The 19,379-nt window shown below is 35.3% G+C and overlaps 1 protein-coding gene across 1 annotated transcript in view; it reads left to right on the top strand.

Moving 5' to 3' along the window:
• Window positions 1-216: 216 nt before the first annotated feature.
• Lepr (leptin receptor) overlaps window positions 217-19,379 on the top strand; it is an 85,916-nt gene continuing 66,753 nt past the window's right edge. Inside the window, exons 1-2 of the mRNA XM_077791213.1 lie at window positions 217-276; window positions 15,091-15,166. Of these exons, the coding sequence (XP_077647339.1) occupies window positions 15,127-15,166 (40 nt within the window). The 5' untranslated portion in view covers window positions 217-276; window positions 15,091-15,126. The remainder of the gene's footprint in view (window positions 277-15,090; window positions 15,167-19,379) is intronic.

Genomic DNA, 19,379 nt, shown 5'->3' on the forward strand with positions numbered 1-19,379 from the left:
CCTACGCGGCCCCCAGCTCCGCTCCGGGCCCGCTCCTCCCTCCCTGGAGCCACCATCCAGCTCCGCCCTCCCCGCTCCCCAGCCCAGCCCGCTCCTCCTCAGCCACTCCTCCCCACACGCCCTCCTCTCCGGAGAGTTTCCCTGCACCTTCGGCCAGGAGTTCGGACACGGCAGCCCAGCGGAGCCCACGGTCAGCAGAGCGCTAGCGACGCAGGTGCCCGAGCCCCGGAGCCGCCGCCATCTCTGCCTCGGTAGGCATTGGCTTTCTGGATCAAGGTAGGACCCACTTCCCTCTCCTCCACTCTTGCTGTCACCCTTCCTGCTAGGGGAAGCTCTGGAGCGGCGCGCTGGGGAGCGTGTGGCGGGCGCAGAGCCCGCGGGGGACTTGGGGACTGGGTGTTCGAGGCCAGCCTTTCAGGGTCTCGAGGGGCAGCAAGCGGCGGGAGCGCGGTGTGTGGGTCGCTGGGCGACTTGGTCCCCGGGGCGAGCAGGATGGGGCGCCCGCTGGTTGCTGCCGGTGGAGCCTGGGCGCGCACCTGCGGGGCAGCGGAGAGGACCTGCCATCGGGGGAACTTCTTTTCCAGGCCTCTGGTCTACTTTGGAAACGGAAGGGACTGCGACTTGAACCTGTAAGCCCTGGGGCCCCGAGGGAGGATTTGTTGGTTTAAATGACAAAAGAAAAAAAATGTGTTTGTTGGGACTTTGTAGATCTGGGCTTCAGTTTCCTACCCTCTCCACCTTCCCGGGAGCAAATTAAAAACAACCCCCACCCCCAGACAAAACCAACCAAATAAACCCAAACCCCAAGCCCCAGTCCTACCAAAGCACTGATTTAAAGGGATTTGTGCTGAAAAGAGATCCACCTGAGGAATCATTTTGGAAACCCCAGGTATGATGTTGCCGGGTAAGAAATTGGTTATTGCCGGTGCTATTTCTAGAAATTGTGTTTGCTAACAGAAGATGAGAGTGACTCTTGTAAATCTCAGGGAGTTCTTTAAACAGAAGGAGCTGCCTGGAGTGTCCACAATTATTTTAGTATATTGAAACAAATGGTCTTTCAGAGCTCTGGACTTGGGAGTCAGAAAATCTGAATTTTGGTATTATCTGTGATGCTGTGGTTAGCTTAACCTCTGTGGGCCTCAGTTTCCTCATCTTTCAAATGAGAGAGCTGGATTAGGATCATTTCTGAGGGCTTTTTAGTAATATCTAAGGTGTATCCCAGATTTAAAAAAAATGTGTAATTCTTTAATTCTTTTAATCTGTTACAAATATTGCTGGTTTCATGAAACATATGTGTGTGTGTTGTGTGTGTGTATATATATATATATATATATATGTATATACACACACACATCTATCTATCTATCTATTTATCTATAGATGTGTGTGTGTATCTTGGCATTTGTTTTATATGCATTTATTATTTATATTTTCAGGTTTTCCAGCCCAAAGTTGTAGAGAATACAAAACATTTGTAAATAACTCAGAAATATATAGCTTTTATATGAATATTTAGAACACCCCCCAAACTAACTTTAAGAATCAGGTTTACCTTTAGGTCAATAGTTGCAACACTATTGAAAAAATATGTGGCTTTAGCATAGCACTTATTCTCTTCCAGTATTATACATTTGGAGGAAATAAAAATTGTTTTGGAGATAAACAAAAATTGTATCTTTGTTATCAATTACTGCTTTTGTAGAATGTTTGTTACTTTTTAGAATAAAGTTGTGTGCAGAATGTTAAAAAAATGGTTTCAGACCACTTCAGAGCCTCTTTGAAATTAAGCTCAATAGCAGAGATGCCAATTTTAGTAATATATTTAGTTGACTTGGAATGAATCCCAGAAAGTAGCAGAGGTTAACTAAACAGATAAACCAGAAATTAAGTATTGACACACACACACACATAAAATTTGTACTATAAAGTATCAGTGTCCCTAATGCTTCCTTTTTGATTTAAAAAAACTAGAAACAATCCCTGACTTGTTTAAGCAGACAGAGAATGATTAAATAGCTTTTGTTACTCCTTGTAACAAATATTTACCATGGTGTTTTCAGAATGATTTAAGATTTGGTCATGGCTAGTTAGGATAGGCTTAGAAGTGTTTCTAGCTCTTTTTGTTGGCTTTGGCCTAAAATAATAAAATCACCTTTAGCCACCCACATGTGCATGTGTGCAGTTTGGGAGAGTAGAATGGATTTGAAGTACTCATTTATAAACGTGTTTTAACTTACTTTTCATTGTCTTGCCTTTGGGATGGAAATATCAGTCATTCAAGCATTTATCTTTCCTCATATTCTCTGATCAAGTAGATGGGCATCTCCTGAAACAGACACTCATAGAGTTAAGTAATGCTTGTTGATAGAACAGGGAGTAATAGTAGAACTCACATACCCTGGCTGCTGTTGCTTAAAAAACAACTGAATCATTGGATGGATTTGATTGCTCATGGTCCACAGCCAACTCATTCATGGACTGGAGTGTCTTTGTGGTTGGCATAGGCTGTAGTCCTCTTTTGCAGTGTTACTCTTTCACAAATTTATCAAGGAAAAAAGTGACCATCTTTTCACACTTAGATCACTATTGTAGGACTAAACTTTTTATGTTTGTGAAGTATCTTTAGAAAATCTTAGAATTAAGACCTAAATGTATTGAGGAAAAAAAATGAATTCCCTTGGCTGATACTGTACTGCATTTTTTATTCTGGGAGCCAAACACATGTACTAAAAATATGTCCTGTGGAGTTAAAAATGAAGAAAAAGGCTTAGGATCTGTTCTAATTCTTAAGATTTTATGTGATTTACAAATTCCGATTTTAATTAAATTAGAAAGGCTCAAACGTTCACCTACTGGCCAGATTTAGTACATATAGCCTTTTGGATTTTCTCTTCAAATTTCATCTGCTTATAATTTGGAATATTATTTCTCAAATACTTTTTATGATTCAATAAAAAAGATATCTTTTTGTCTTTTCACACACATGATCTTAGTAATCTTAATACTTTGAACCATAACGTAAATAACAAGTATATAAAACATATTTATTGGTTGATATACACATAACAGATGATTTTAACAGAATTATAAGGCCTCACTACTTAGTACTCAAGAAAGAACATTGCCGATATCCGGAAACTTGTTGTTTGATCTCTCCTTATTGCAAGCTGAGCCTGAAATTTTCTTAAAAGAAAATTAACATGACTTTAGTAGCATTCTTCTGTAGATTATTTTGCTTAACATTTTGTTTGTGAGATGAAGCCGATTCTTCTTTATTTTTAATTTTTTTCTGCACTTTTTCTTAACCCCATTCTTATCCAACTTCAGTTTTCAGTAGTCTGCCAGAAGTACTTCAAGGTCTGCTGCTGTTAAGGTCAACAATGATACCACCTTTGCTAATGCATCAGTCAATTGTTAGTGTTCATCTTATTTTCCCTGTTTCTTGATTTCCAGGACACCTTGTACACTATTTGATTTTCCTCCTTCCCTGGCTGCTCTTTTCTCTCTGCTTTGCTGGACTCTCCTCTCAGAGGTTTTTTTTGTTTTGTTTTGTTTTGTTTTGGTACCAGGGATTGAATTCAAGGGCACTGGAACACTGAGCCACATTCCCAATTCTATTTTGCATTTTATTTAGAGACAGGGTCTCACTGAGTTGCTTAGCACCTCACTGTTGCTGAGGCTGGCTTTGAACTTGAGATTCTCCTGCCGCTGGGATTACAGGCATGCGCCACGCATCTGGCTCTCTCAGAGGTTTTAACCTTGCAGCGCCTTAAGGGATAGAGAATTTTTCTCTATACTCTTTGATGATTTTATGCAATCTCTATATTTTATACTGAGAACTCAAAAAGCAATAGCTTAAGGCTTGATATCGCTCTCTGAACTTCAGACCTTATGATCCAGCTGCCTAACAACATTTTCATTTGGATGTCTAATAGACATTTTCAATTCAAACAGGCTCTAAATGGAATCTTCATCTTGCCCAAACCTACATATTCTACAGTTTTTTCTATCTTCAACTTTCCAGTTGGTTAAGCCCCAAACCTTGAAGTCATCTTTGATCTCTCTCATTCTCTCATATGTTATATATTACATGTTAGGAAATGTTTGCCTTGTCTTCAAAATAAATAAAATCACCTTTTTTTCACCTCCATGGCTGCCACCCTGATATAAACTGCCCTCATCTTGAGTTACTGCAAGGACCTTCTAACCAGTATCCCTGTTTTTAATCTTTTGCTCTCCTCAGTCCGTTTTTAGAAGGACAGTCAGAGTCAGATTTTGACACTTTTCTGCTCCAGTCTCCAATGGTTTTGTAGTTCATACAGAGTAAATTTCAAAGTCCTTAGGATAACCTTTCTGGTCTTTCTGCCCTTCCCTTTACCTATCTAATCTCTTTTCCTACAGTTCTTCCTCTGATTTAGTTGCAGCCATACTGGGCTCCTTGCTATTCCTTGAATAAATTGGGAGCCATCTTTGTTTCCTCTGTTGGGAATGCTCTTTTCCCAGAGATCTGCATGATTTATTCTGTCACAGTCATTTCCTTTTTGTTCAAAGGTTTCCCTTTCAATTTAAAATTGTAGATTGTCTTTTATCTGTAATATATCTTTTTGGTTTTCCTTTGCTTTTCACCATAGCATTTCTCTACCTTTTAAAATACTTTATTATTATTTTTTTCCCTGTTTGGTTCACCCTGTCTTATCCCTAGTATGTGAAATAGGGTCTAGCATTTAAGAGGAAAGCCATATTTTTTTCCCCTGTTGATTGAATACTGTTGCTTGTTCATTTTCATTGCTGGATTTATTTCATTGTATGAATATGATACATTTTAAATCTTGATTCTGAGTATGGCTATTTAGGTTCTTTCCTTTTTCTTCCCTTGTTCTCTTCTTCCTTTTTGTTTTGTTACTGAATTATTTCAGAGTACCACAGCCTGGGTAATTTTTAAGTAACAGAAGTTTATTTGGTTCATGATTCTAGAGGCTGAGAAGTCTAAGAGCAAGGAGCTGCCTATGATAAGGGTCTTCTTGCTGTCTCATAGCATCACAGAGGGGCAAGCAAGCACAAATGAGAGAGGGCAAGAGAGGGCTGAACTTAGAACAAACCCATTCCAGCAATAGTGTCAATTACTTCATTCATGAGGGCAGAGCCCTAATAATCTTATATCAACTCTTATTAGATCCCCCTCCCTACACTGTTGTATTGAACACATGAACTTGGGGGAAGTTACTCAGACCCTACCAGTTACTATAAATAGAGCAGCTGTGACCCATCCTTTACAACTATCCTAGTACATAGGTACAGGAGATTTTTTAAGAGTATACAAGTAGTAGGCAAATTACTGGGTTACAGGACTTGCAGATTTCCGCTTTATTAGATAATGCCACACTTCTTAAGTGTGGTCTTACCAATTTATATTCTTGCTTTTCTTGTTGTATATCTTTGACAAAACTTGGTATTGACTGAACATTTAAGTTTTGCTCATCTGATAGGTGTGTATCATATCCTTAATATTCATTTCTTTAATTAGTAGTGAGATTGAAGATACTAATATAACTTCTCTACCTTTCTTTTGTTAGTATGTGCTTGGTAAATCTTTTTTGTCATCCTTTTGTTTTCAATTTCTTCATATTATTTTTGGATGTATCTCCATATGATGGTATATGTCTTATTTCCATCCTTCTCCATTCAAGCTGAATTTTTAGATGTGTTTCTTATGAACAACACATATTCCTTAAGATGTTTTACATTCAATATCTTTTCACTGAAGAATTTAGTCAATTTCTATTCAACTTGATTAGTGATGTATTTAGATTTGTATTTACTCATCTGTCATTTTTATTTGTGCTGTATTTTTGGTTTGTTGTTCCCTTTTTTATTTTTATATTTTAGGTTGATTCCTTTTTTCATTCTAAATTTTCTATAACTACTTTAAAAATTTCTATAATTCAGTGATTACTGTAGAAGAATCATGAGTCCTTTAGTCATCAAATTTGAAAATGAATGAAGTTTGAACAGTAATGAATCGAGGAACATACAAGGGCATTAGCTTACTTTAACCCCATTTAAACTCTCTTGACATATATTACCAATATCTTGAAATTCGTTTATTCAACAAACATTTATTGAGCACTTAGTCTGGGTTAAGCATTATTTTAGATGTTGAATAAAACAAATGACCATCCCTGTGCTTGTTAAACACAACAGGGGACAGATAGAAAAAGAACAATCTAAATGAGCAAACTGTGCCATATATTGGAAGGTGATAAGTGCTACAGAAAAGAGAAAAAAAAATAGAGAAGGTGAAAAGGATGAGGAAGGCTGAGCAAGGGAACGAGAGTGAGTGCCCAAGTGCGATGGAAGTGGCTGAGCACATCCCACCCTTGACTTAGTCAGTTCATCATGTAAGTGTTTTATCTGTTATAATAGATGATAGCTAAAGGTTTAAGCCAAATAGAGATTCTCAGGAGTCTCCATAGTGATATTACAATAGGATTTAAAAATGTGAAGTCATGTTTAAGAATGGCTGTCACCAAATATCTGTTTTGTGAAGGTCTAGGACAACTTTTTCTCAGAATTATATTTTCTAATTTTACTTAGCAGCTAGCTGTTCCTGGATGTCTAAATGTATGAATATTGAGAGACTATCATCAGGAGATAATTGAACAATTAGATTTCTGTGGGTAACTACAGAATTTCTGAACCAAACCGGTCAATGTTTAGGAGAGGAAAGAAAATAAAGTTTACACAAAGACACACACAAACGTGCATACGTAGACAGAACCTTCTGGCACACACATAAATGCTCATTAATTGTAGTTGCTTGTATGTTAGCAAGATGTTATTGCTTAAAATCATGACATACTTAATATATTAGACCTATCCAGGAGATAGCTAGGTATTTCTCTGATGTCCTGCGTGTCTTACAATAATGTTGCTTATGGGGAAAAAGCTTTCTCATAGAACCAACAGGATGTAAAAATATGTTGTGTAAAAAGCAGTCATCTGGTCATGTGGCTTTTGGGTCTTTTGACTCCATGATTTTAAACTTGCAGATCAGTTCGTGCACAGGAGGTCCTGCTGTCTTCTACCTCTATGCTGTGGCTGATCGTTGTTCCTACTGACCACAGGTTCTGTGAGAGTTAGGTTACATTACTAACACTGTGCTTCATATTTGTCCCCATTCTTGCAGGGGCTGTTAAGTATGCACTCAATGGAGTCTTTTATGATTTCTCAAACTAGAAGTAATGCCACTGATCTATTCTTTGTAAGGCCTGTCATTCTTAAAAATCTAAGACACTGTGGAATTTTAAGATTTACCACTTTTTTTATCATTAAGAAAGATACCTGTTTAAATATTTTGTAATACATTCCTGTCATTTAGAATTTTAGTTCTATACTTATTGAAATAATTCATTTAGAATTAGATAAAAATTTCTATTTAAATCATATTCTTATATAGAATGTATGAGTCAAATACTTTAGGTAAGGATTTCTTATTCATATTCCTAGTCTGCTTTTCGTTTTGTTTTGAGTTGCTTTTGAATGTGGAGCTGTTGATATCAATATCTCTCCAAACATATCATACTGTGGGCTGTCCAGAATATTGATACAGCAATTAAAAAGGGAATGTTTCATTCATGTTTCCAAGAATGTTACAAGAATCAAGGTTAACTGGATTCTTCCTTCTTTTAAATGGATTCTTTAAGTCCTGTATTTGCTTAGAATAATGTCATATTTTATTTTGGGTTCATATTTATATCATGACTTTCTGAAAAGCTTTTCTCAATTAACTTTATTTTTTATTATTGGGAAAAAGTAAATGGACTGTCTTCATTTCATCTTTAATAATTTTCAGATTCTACTTATTCTCTTTATTGTTCAGAATCCATTGCAGTATTTTTTTAAGTCCACTGACTCATTTTCTAAATTGGTTTAGTAGCTTGAATTTCAAATTATGACTTCCTTTTGCCCATTGCGTTATTCTGAGTTTTTTTTTGCCTTATTTTCAAGATTTTCCAGTTTCATAATCACATTATGTATCAAGTTGTCTTCCATCTCCACATTCCTGGTTGTCATCCCTTCTCAGCCATCTGTGCTGTAGCTCCTATCCTGACTGCTCCCTCCCTGGTCTGCAGAGACATCTAACAGGCTTGTGGTCATGTTCCTGCATGTTTCCCTCTTCCTTTGGTTTACTCTTTACTTTGTGGAACACTTTGTAGTTATTTTTGAGAGAAAGGGTCATATTGTATCAATTTTCTAAGTCATTGCATTCCTGCAAAATCTATTTGTTTCCTTCTAGTAATTCTTCACTAGATACAAAACTGTAAAATGAAAGCCATTTTCTATTAGGCAACTACTAGGTTGTCTTCTCTAACATTCAGTGTTTGAAGTGAAACACATTTCTGTTCTATTTCTTATTTTTATTCCAGAGGGAAAATCTTTGCTGTTCTGAAGTTTCTTAAATATTGTTTAGCAATGGATCTTTTCCCATTTTTCTTTTCAGTTTGAACACTTGGGCTTTTTTTTTCTTTCTTTCTTTTTTTTTTTTTTAAATCAGCACTGGGGAATTTTCTTGTATTATTTCTTTGATCATTTCCTCTTATTTTCTTTTTCTGAAAATACTGTCAGTTTGATTTCAATGTCTTAACTTTATCCAAGGTAACATACCTATTTTCATTTTAAAGGAAAAAAATCTCCTTTCTGGCAGCTGGAAGTTTGCTGGGCCGAGGTGATGTTCATTGGGCTGTTCCCCCATCAGACTGCCAGCTGATGATTGGCTCACAGCGGCCCCAGCAACATCTAGCTGATTGGCTCCTCTGTGGTGATGCTCATTGGGCTGTTTCCCTGCCCTTTCAGACCACGGAGCTGCTCATTGGGGGACTTCTTTGGCTCCGCCCACACGACCCAGCCAATTGGCCTCAAGAGGATTGTGGGAGGTGGAGAGGCTGGTGTTGGGGAGAGAGGCTTGTGGGAAGCCGGTGGTGGCAGTTGGGCTCTGACGGTTTATCTTGAGGAGCTGTTTTGTTTGGCGTGTGTGGTTCTAAAAATAAAGTTAGTTTCTTTTGACAAGTGGCTCCTGAATTTCTTTCCATCTTCTTCATGCCTTGGGGATATTAATTATGCAAATTTGTTTTTAAGTCTTTCCATTGGGAAAACTTTACACTATGCATCTGTGCATTAAATTTTCAGAAGTTTATTATTTCCCTTTAATCATTCTTTTTTTTCCTTTGCGATTCTCTGACTACAAAATCTTCAGAAATGTCCCCAAGAATAACTCATTATACATTTGCTAAATTTATTTTTTCTTCTTTGATTTGTTTCTGTGTCTCCAGGTGGTCTGTTTTCTTTTTTCTTTCTTTTAATAAAACTTTTGACATTATACTAAAGGCTTTCTTCAACTCTTCATTCATGATTTCATTGAGCATAGCTATTAAGTGAAAACAGAAGAATGTTAATTCTCTGCATAGGGGTAGTGTCTATCGATTGATTGCTTCATTTTATGCATTTAGTTAAGGAGCTGACATTGATGATGAAGGTCTAGCACCCTAAATGTCAACATGTGTAAAGGCCTTGTCTTATTTGTGCCAGCTTTATATATACACTCTTATTTTTTTTCCATTTTTTTTATTATTAGTTGTTCAAAACATTACAAAGTTCTTAACATATTTCATACATTTGATTCAAGCGGATTATGAACTCCCATTTTTACCCTATATACATATTGCAGATTCACATCGGTCACACATCCACTTTTTTACCTACTGCCATAATAGTGTCTGTTGTATTCTTCTGCCTTTCCTATCCTCTACTATCCCCCCTCCCTTCCCCTCCCCTCCCATTTTCTCTCCCTACCCCATCTGCTGTAATTCATTTCTCTCTCTTGTTTTTTTTTCCCTTTTCCCCTCACTTCCTCTTATATGTAATTTTGTATAACAATGAGGGTCTCCTTCCTTTACTATGCAATTTCCCTTCCCTCTCTCTTTCCCTCTCCCCCCTCATCCCTGTTTAGTGGTGATCTTCTTCTCATGCTCTTCCTCTCTTTTCTGTTCTTAGTTGCTCTCCTTATATCAAAGATGACATTTGGCATTTGTTTTTTAGGGATTGGCTAGCTTCACTTAGCATAATCTGCTCTAGTGCCATCCATTTCCCTGCAAATTCCATGATTTTGTCATTTTTTAGTGCAGAGTAATACTCCATTGTGTATAAATGCCACATTTTTTAAATCCATTCATCTATTGAAGGGCATCTAGGTTGGTTCCACAGTCTAGCTATTGTGAATTGTGCTGCTATGAACATTGTTGTAGCAGTGTCCCTATAGTACGCTCTTTTAAGGTCTTTAGGGAATAGTCCAAGAAGGGGAATAGCTGGGTCAAATGGTGGTTCCATTCCCAGCTTTCCAAGGAATCTCCATACTACTTTCCAAATAGGCCGCACCAATTTGCAGTCCCACCAACAATGTACAAGTGTACCCTTTTCCCCACATCCTCACCAGCACTTGTTTTTGTTTGACTTCATAATGGCTCCCAATCTTACTGGAGTGAGATGGTATCTTAGGGTGGTTTTGATTTGCATTTCTCTGACTGCTAGAGATGGTGAGCATTTTTTCATGTACTTGTTGATTGATTGTATGTCCTCCTCTGAGAAGTGTCTGTTCAGGTCCTTGGCCCATTTGTTGATTGGGTTATTTGTTATCTTATTGTTTAATTTTTTGAGTTCTTTGTATACTCTGGATATTAGGGCTCTATCTGAAGTGTGAGGAGTAAAAATTTGTTCCCAGGATGTATGCTCCCTATTTACCTCTCATTGTTTCTCTTGCTGAGAAAAAACTTTTTAGTTTAAGTAAGTCCCATTTGTTGATTCTTGTTATTAACTCTTGTGCTATGGGTGTCCTATTGAGGAATTTGGAGCCCGACCCCACAATATGTAGATCAGAGCCAACTGTTTCTTCTATCAGACACAGAGTCTCTGATTTGATATCAAGCTCCTTGATCCATTTTGAGTTAACTTTTGTGCATGGCGAGAGAAGGGGATTCAGTTTCATTTTGTTGCATATGGATTTCCAGTTTTCCCAACACCATTTGTTGAAGATGCTATCCTTCCTCCATTGCATGTTTTAGCCCCTTTATCAAATATAAGATAGTTGTAACTTTGTGGATTAGTCTCTGTGTCCTCTGTTCTGTACCATTGGTCCACCTGCCTGTTTTGGTACCAGTACCATGCTGTTTTTGTTACTATTGCTCTGTAGTATAGTTTGAAATCTGGTATCGCTATACCGCCTGATTCACACTTCCTGCTTAGAGTTGCTTTTGCTATTCTGGGTCTTTTATTTTTCCATATGAATTTCATGATTGCTTTATCTATTTCTACAAGAAATGTCGTTGGGATTTTGATTGGCATTGCATTGAACCTATATAGAGAACTTTTGGTAATATCGCCATTTTGATGATGTTAGTTCTGCCTATCCATGAACAGGGTATATTTTTCCATCTTTTAAGATCTTCTTCTATTTCTCTCTTTAGGGTTCTGTAGTTTTCATTTTATAAATCTTTCACCTCTTTTGTTAGGTTGATTCCCAAGTATTTTATTTTTTTTGAGGATATTGTGAATAGGGTGTTTTTCCTCATTTCCATTTCAGAAGTTTTGTCGCTTATATACAGGAATGCCTTTGATTTATGCGTGTTGATTTTATATCCTGCCACTTTGCTGAATTCATTTATTAGTTCTAGTAGTTTCTTTGTAGACCCTTTTGGGTCTTCTAGGTATAGAATCATGTCTTCCGCAAATAGTGATAATTTAAGTTCTTCTTTTCCTATTTTTATGCCTTTAATTTCTTTCATCTGTCTAATTGCACTGGCCAGATATACACTCTTATTTTTAGATTCCATATTCATGGAATTGCACTTGTGGAAGATTGCCTAAGGAATGTGTATTTCATTTACTTATATATATGAGCAACTCAAATCTGGGAGCCTTGGATGAATTTCAGAGGGTTTGTTGACCACCTAAAACATTTGGGTACATGTGCTTCCTCCTGGCAGTTTTTACACTGTACCCACCAAATTCTCAATGAGGTCCTTATTCCAAAAATGCTTAAGCATTCAGAATCACTGTTCTGAAGCACTTCTTGGTATTAAACTACATTCTCAAAAACCTCAATATGAATGATATTAGGATGCCTCTTTCATTCAGTTTTGTCTTGGTGTGATGCCACCAGTCTGTATTGGAGGATATTTTAAGAAAGATGTGTATTTTGCTATTCTTCTTTCTTTTATTCATTTGTCCAGCTACTTACTACATATGTAGCACCTGCTACATGAAGGGCAGGCTTATGTTTGTGAAAGATATAATGAGAAAATAAATCAGAAAAAAATCCCTTGGTTTGTAGGTTTTTTTTTCTAGTAGGGAGACAGACAGTAAAACAAGAAAAAAAAATAAGATATTCAAGTTAGTGTTCAGTGATAAGGTGAAAATTTTAAGCAGAAGAATGGATATGAGGTTTTGAGGTAGGGAAACTGTGTGACTTTAGATGGGATGGCCAGGCAGGGCTCCTCTGAGAAGGGGCCTAAAGCAAAGGTTGGTGACATCAAGAGGCAATTGGGATCCAGGTCCTCAGAGTCTTGTGCAGGACTTAGACTTTTATTCTGAGTGAAAAGGGAGTATTCTAGTGTTTTGAGAAAGAGAGACATGACTATTGCTGTGTTGATAACAGGCTTAATTGGGAAGAAATGGCAGAATTGGAAATTTTGGAAATTTTTAAAATTCTTTATTGGAAATAAATATGTCATTACCTCTGCTATAACCATTTAACTTTGATCACCGTAAAGATAAAGGTTTTAGAAAATAAGGGAAGTTTGAACACTGAACAGGGAGACCTGTAAAGCTCTTCTTCTTGTAGTCTAAGGAAGAGATAATGGTGACTCTGAACAGGATATTGGTGGTTTCAGGGGAGATAAGTTATTGAAATTTGAAATTCCCATAAAATTCTGGTCCTGTACCTGGTATGTTATGCAGTTAATCAGGAAAATATCTTATTATTCTTAGTGTTAGGATCAATTTACTTTTTCCCCTAAGCTGCTAGTTTCATTTTACATACTAGGTGAATTTATTAGACTGTTACAAATTATGGTCACGCTTAGGAAGCACATTCAAATTGATAGTTGTTTGGCATATTTGATGCAGTTGACTTATTTTGATTACCTTATACTCGATTTTTTTCTCATAGTTTAAATTTTTTGTTATATTTTTCTGTATTGTTTGTTTTGTAAACCTCCTTGTATTCCTTTTGTTATAGTTTAGGGTGCATATAAATATTTTTCTCTTTGAGTCTATGTGAGATGCCACCTTTCGCCCTCTCTTCAAGGCTGTTTCTAGCCCTTTTTACATTGTGATTGTTTCTCTTATATTAGAATGAAATCCAATGGAAAGAATTCAAACCATCAGAATAATTAGTGTTTTGCATGGAACTTTAAATAAAGGAATAGTTGTCTCAGGTAAGGATGACAGCTGACCTGTTTGGTCACTTAGCAGATCATTTCAGTTAAATGTGAGTCAAATCAATTTTGGGACTAAATTATTAGTCACTAGTTTAATCAAAGCAGCCCAGAGGTGTATTGTATCTATGACACATACTGATTATGATCCTTGATCTTGAGCTTATTTTGTGGGGATGTTTTATATCAGAAACAGATAATAAAAAATTATATGAAACATTATATTAAATATTAAAATCATATTAAGGCTTGCATATATTAATATGATTAGATCATGTGAATGCTAAGTACTTCACCCATTCCTAGAGATCCTAAAGAAATGTTGTGATGTCACAGAGTCCCAACGAATTTTGTCAAACCAAAATTCTAATGAAAAACTGATACTCTGAAAAACAAATAGACCAGAACACAAATTGCTTATATGCATCCATTTTCTTCCTAAGAGTTTGTAAGTTGTAAAATTAACAAACCCCCTTTTCTGTTTACTCATCATATGGGGCCATTCCTCAGGTGAGTTATAAGGCATGTTTCTTATTTAATAATTTCTAATATTCCTTGTAGTAAAGCTGTGATTTCTGTTTTAAAGTAAAAATTTCTCAGAATCATAGGCAGCTCTGAAAGAAATTGTAGAGGTCATCCAGCGGTCTTATTTGTAGATGAGGAACCAGAGGTCGATACAGTTGAAATCCCAAGTCCTGCAAGCTGATCAGTAGAAAAGTAGTAGAGGCCAGCATCCAAGACTCCTGATGCAATTCAGGGCTTTTTTTTTTTTTTGGTTGTTGTTGTTAATATCTCAGATTACATATGTGTGATGGACTGAATCCCAAATTTGAGATCATAAAAAAAAGATTTAAATATCCAAGTCTTATAGGGTTTCATCATAAGTCCAAACTTAATGAATTAAAATTTTACTGCCATTCTAATTCATGATGTAGTAGTATAAATAATCTTATTGATGTTGTATTTCAAATTGAGTAGAATTCATGGGAAAGCTTATGTATGAAGTCATTCCTAGCATTTGGATAAATTAAGTCATGAGGCCCTCCCTGAATTATTCTGGTAACTCTTTAGTGTGAATATTATCTGCAAATGAATAATAGGTTTTCAAAAACATTTTGGAAAATTTTTTTATTCTTTATTGGAAATAAATATGTCATAACCTGTGCTATGACCATTTGACTTTGTATGATCACAGTAAAGACAAAGGTTTTAGAAAATAAGGGAAGTTTGAACCCTGAACATTAAAAAAAAAAAAAAAAACGGTTAAGATGGTGATATTAATGGTTTTAGATTACCTGTCATATATTTAATTGATACTGTGATCATTTTTGTTTAGTTGAAAATTCACTTTTGTCCTGTGACATTTGTGCTGGTTTCTATGGCATAGAGGAACATTGACTGTTTCTGTGTTAAAATATAAGCTGCATAACTATGTAGGATAATATGTGCATAGCAATAAATCTATAACTTTAAATTCAGAGTGGAAGACTTCTCTGATAGTGATCCAGATTATTACAGAGGGTTAATTTTAAATACTTATTTATAATTCTTTTCCTTTTATATTTTCTACAGACACCTGATGTATGTGTTGTTTTTGTTTCAGATTTGCTGTTTTTCAGGTACATGTCTCTGAAGTAAGATGACTTGTCAAAAACTCTTTGTGATTTTGTTACATTGGGGTAAGTTATTTGCTGTTTTAATGTACTTATATAAAGTGAAGATTGTGCTTTCTCAGATGTTATTTGTTTCATTGACTAACAGAATTTCCTTTTTCCAATCAGGAATTCTTATTTATGCTCATAATTAACTATAAACCAAAAACCCTTTTCAATCTCCTGAAAACAACTTGATACTTTACTTGTCCAGAATTCTAGTGCATGTGCGTGCGCACGTACACGTACACACACACACACACACACACACACCCCTACCTTATAGTTGCAAAACTAGAATTGGTCTTTATATTTTGATCTGCATGTTTCTTTTTCCACTTAACAAGTTTTCAATTTATCAGGACAATTTTTCTCACAGACATACCCAGAATGATGTTTGACAAAATATCTGAGCATCCCTGGACCTAGTCAAGCTAAAACACAACATGAAACATCATAAGCTTTAACAGTTTGTCATGTTTGAAATATTTCCTTACTGCCCAATATTTGCTTTGTAGTTCTTTTACAGTACAGAAAATTTATGATATGCTAACACATACTTTAAATAAGCTAAAGTGACACTTAACTTTTAATTTTATTTAGCAAATAAGCAATTTTAAATTATAAAATATACTAGATAATAGTCAAAAATTAAATTTTATATGTCAAGGAATAGTTTAACTGGTAATAATAGTCACATGTTATTTGACTGTGACACAAAATGATGGGTTTGTTTTCAAACAGAAGGGTGATCATGTTGTAAATGCTATTCTGTATTATAATGGAGAGTAATGACAAGTATGAACGTAAAGGGTTACCAAGGAATGGTAACAAATACCACCAGAAGAATGCTTTAAGAAATTAAATGCTTTTCTTCCTACGCATTGCAGGATTGTCCTCCAGAGAAAGCTTCACATGATCTTTTATTGTCTTAGCTTTCAACCTTTTGTTTGAAATAAGTCACATGTTGATGATAACTTTTAGACAGGAAAACTAAGCTAATTTTTTTTCTCATTTAATTTTTTTCTTTTTTCAAATTTATTTATATTTCTAAATTGGCATATGAAATTATATGCATTTATCATGTACAAGATGACTTTTGAAGTCTTTATGCTTTTTGCAGTGGTTTAATATAGCTAATTATAGCAAAGCCATTACTTCACATATTTATTGTTTTTGTGGTAAGATCATTTAACATCTACTGTCCCAATATTTTTCAAGAAACATATTATCATATTTTTCTTTTTTCTAAAATTTGTTATTTTTAATTACACATGACAATCGAATGTATTTTGACTTATCATACATACATGGAATATAACTTCCCATTTTTGTGGTTGTACATCATATGGCGTTACATTGATCACATATTCATATATGAACATAGGAAAGTTATATCTGATTCAATCTACTGTCTTTTCTATTCCCACCCACCTTGCCTTCATTCCACCCTCTTCAATCTGATTACCACCCCCCACACACACTCTGCTCCACCACCACCTATTGTGAATCAGCATCTACATATTAGAATATTTGGCCTTTGTTTTTTTTGGATTGGCTTATTTCACTTAGCATGATAGTCTCTAGTTTCATCCATTTACCAGCGAATGCCATAATTTCATTCTTATTTATGGCAGCTTTTAAATTTTTATCCTTATTCTGTATGTTAGACATTTTCATAATAATATGCCTTGGTGAGAGGAAAGTGACCTGCTCCATTCTGCCATCTTGAAACCTCCCCCAATATATCATCATTAACTGTAGCCATTGTGCTACATGTTAGCTCTTTGAACTTACTCTTCCCAATTATAAATATGTATTATTCTTTGACATTTCATTTTGTCACTCCTGCCTCTTATAACTACCATTCTTCTCTCTACTTCTATGAGATCAACTATTTTAAATTCCATATGTAAGTGAGGTCATGTAGTATTTTTCTTTCTGTGCTTGGCTTATTTCACTTAACATAATGTCCTCTAGATTTATCTATGTTGTTGCAGATTTCAGTGTTCCTTATTTTTTTTATGGCTGAATAGTGTTCTGTTGCTCTGGGGTGGATGTGGTTTGAGTGTCCACCAGAGGTCTATTGTAATTGGATCCTTAGTTCCCAGGAGGTGATATGAAGGAATGCTGTAGAACCTTTAAGAGGAGGGCCTACTGAAAAGTCCTTACATCACTGAGGCATGTGAGACCTAAAGTTCTTTTGAAAAGGTTGTTGTAAAAGAAGCAAGAGTGACCATGTCCAGCTTCCCCTTGCTTCTGATTGGAAATATAATCACTTGATTGCCCTCCCTATTGGACTTCTCCCATTTATGTCCATACCCTGAAGTGATGTGACTGAAGGCAGCCATTGCTAAGCCTACACTATGTCATTTGGATAGACAGCCTTCAAAATGAGATAAATGAACTTGTTTGCTTATAAAGTTAGCCTGTGTCAGGTTAATATTTTCAGAATGTATAAATACCATACTTTCTTTGTAATAAATATGGGAATACAGATATCTCTTTAATGCTGATTTCATTTCATTTTTCCCATATTTTTTAATTGGTGCATTATATTTGTACACATTTATGGGAATTGTTGTTATATATACTCATTTTATTAATTTTAGATATATGTCCAGTACTGAACCAAATGGTAGTTCTATTTTTCATTTTTGTTTTTGAGGAATCTCTGTTCTGTTTTCCATAATGGCCATACTAATTAGCATTCCAACCACCACTGTACAAGGGTTCTCTTTTCTTCACAACTTTGCCAGCATTTGTTACCCTTTGTCTTTTGTATAATAATCATTCTAGCAGGAATAGGTGATGTCTCATCATGATTTTGATTTGCATTTCCTTGATTTGTGATATTGAGCATTTTTTCATATACCTGTTGACCATTTGTACATCTTCTTTTGAAAAAATGTCTATTTATGTCATTTTCCCATCTTTAAATCAGGTTATTTGTGGAGCTTTTTTTCCTCAGAGGTTTTTGGAGTTCTCTGTATATTTTGGATGTAAACCCCCTTATTTGATATATAGTATACAGATATTTCATCCCATTTTGCAGGTAGTATCATCACTTTGTTGATTGTTTCCTTTGCTGTACAGATGCTTCTTAGTTTGAAATAATCCTGGTTTTCTATTTTTGCTTTTGATGTCTGTAATTTGGGGTTTTATCTAAAACATTGGTGTCTGTACAAATGTCTTGAAGTGTTGGCCCTAGTTTTTTTTTTTTTCCTAGTAGTTTCATATCTGATGTTTGGTCTTCGATCCATTTGGGGTTGATTTTTTTTTGTTATGGTTAGAAACAGAGGTCCATCTTTCTATTATTTTTCCATAAGAATGTCTAGTTTTCCCAGCACCATTTATTGAAGAGACTGTCATTTCTCCAATGAATGTTTTTGATTTATAAATTCTCCCTTTTTTGAGGATCACTTGGCTGTAGAAACATGGATTTATTTTTGGGTTTTCTATTCTGTTCTGTTGGTCTGTGTATCTGTTTTTATTCTAGCACTATGATGTTTTTTTTTTAATTTTTAGTTGTTGATGGACCTTTATTTTATTCATTTATTTATATGTGGTGATGAGAATTGAATCCAATGCCTCACACATGTAAAACAAGTGCTCTATCACTGAGCCACAACCCCAGCCCCTGTTTTGGTTATTATAACTTGGTAGTATGTTCTGAGGTGAGGTATTGTGATACCTCCAATTTTGTTCCTTTTGATCTAGATTTCTTTGGCTATTTGTGTTTTTTTGAGATTACATATGAATTGTGTTTTCTTTTCTATTTCTCTTAAGAAAGTCATTTGTATTTTGATACGCATTGAATTGAGTTTGTAGACTACTTTGGGTAGGATGGAAATTTTAACATCATTAATTCTTCAATCCATGAATGTGGGATATTTTTCCATTTATTTGTGTCTTCAATTTCTTTAATCAATATTTTATGGTTTTCAGTATAGGAATCTTTCATATATTGTAGTTATTATAAATGAGATTGTTTTTTAAAGATTTCTTTTTCATATAGTTTGCTACTATTGTATAGAAATTCTACTGGGTTTGCTTTTTTTCTGAAACTTTAATGAATTTGTTTATTCTAACAGATTTTTTTTTTTTTTGCAGAGACTAAGATTTTCAATGTATAAGATCATTTGTTTGCAAAAGGGTCAATATAACTTCTTCATTTCAATTTAATTTCTTTCTCTTTACTAATTGCTTTGGCTAGTACTTTCAATAACATATGTTGAAG

The sequence above is a fragment of the Urocitellus parryii genome, chromosome 11, assembly GCF_045843805.1.
Source record: "Urocitellus parryii isolate mUroPar1 chromosome 11, mUroPar1.hap1, whole genome shotgun sequence".
Taxonomy (NCBI): Eukaryota; Metazoa; Chordata; class Mammalia; order Rodentia; family Sciuridae; genus Urocitellus; species Urocitellus parryii.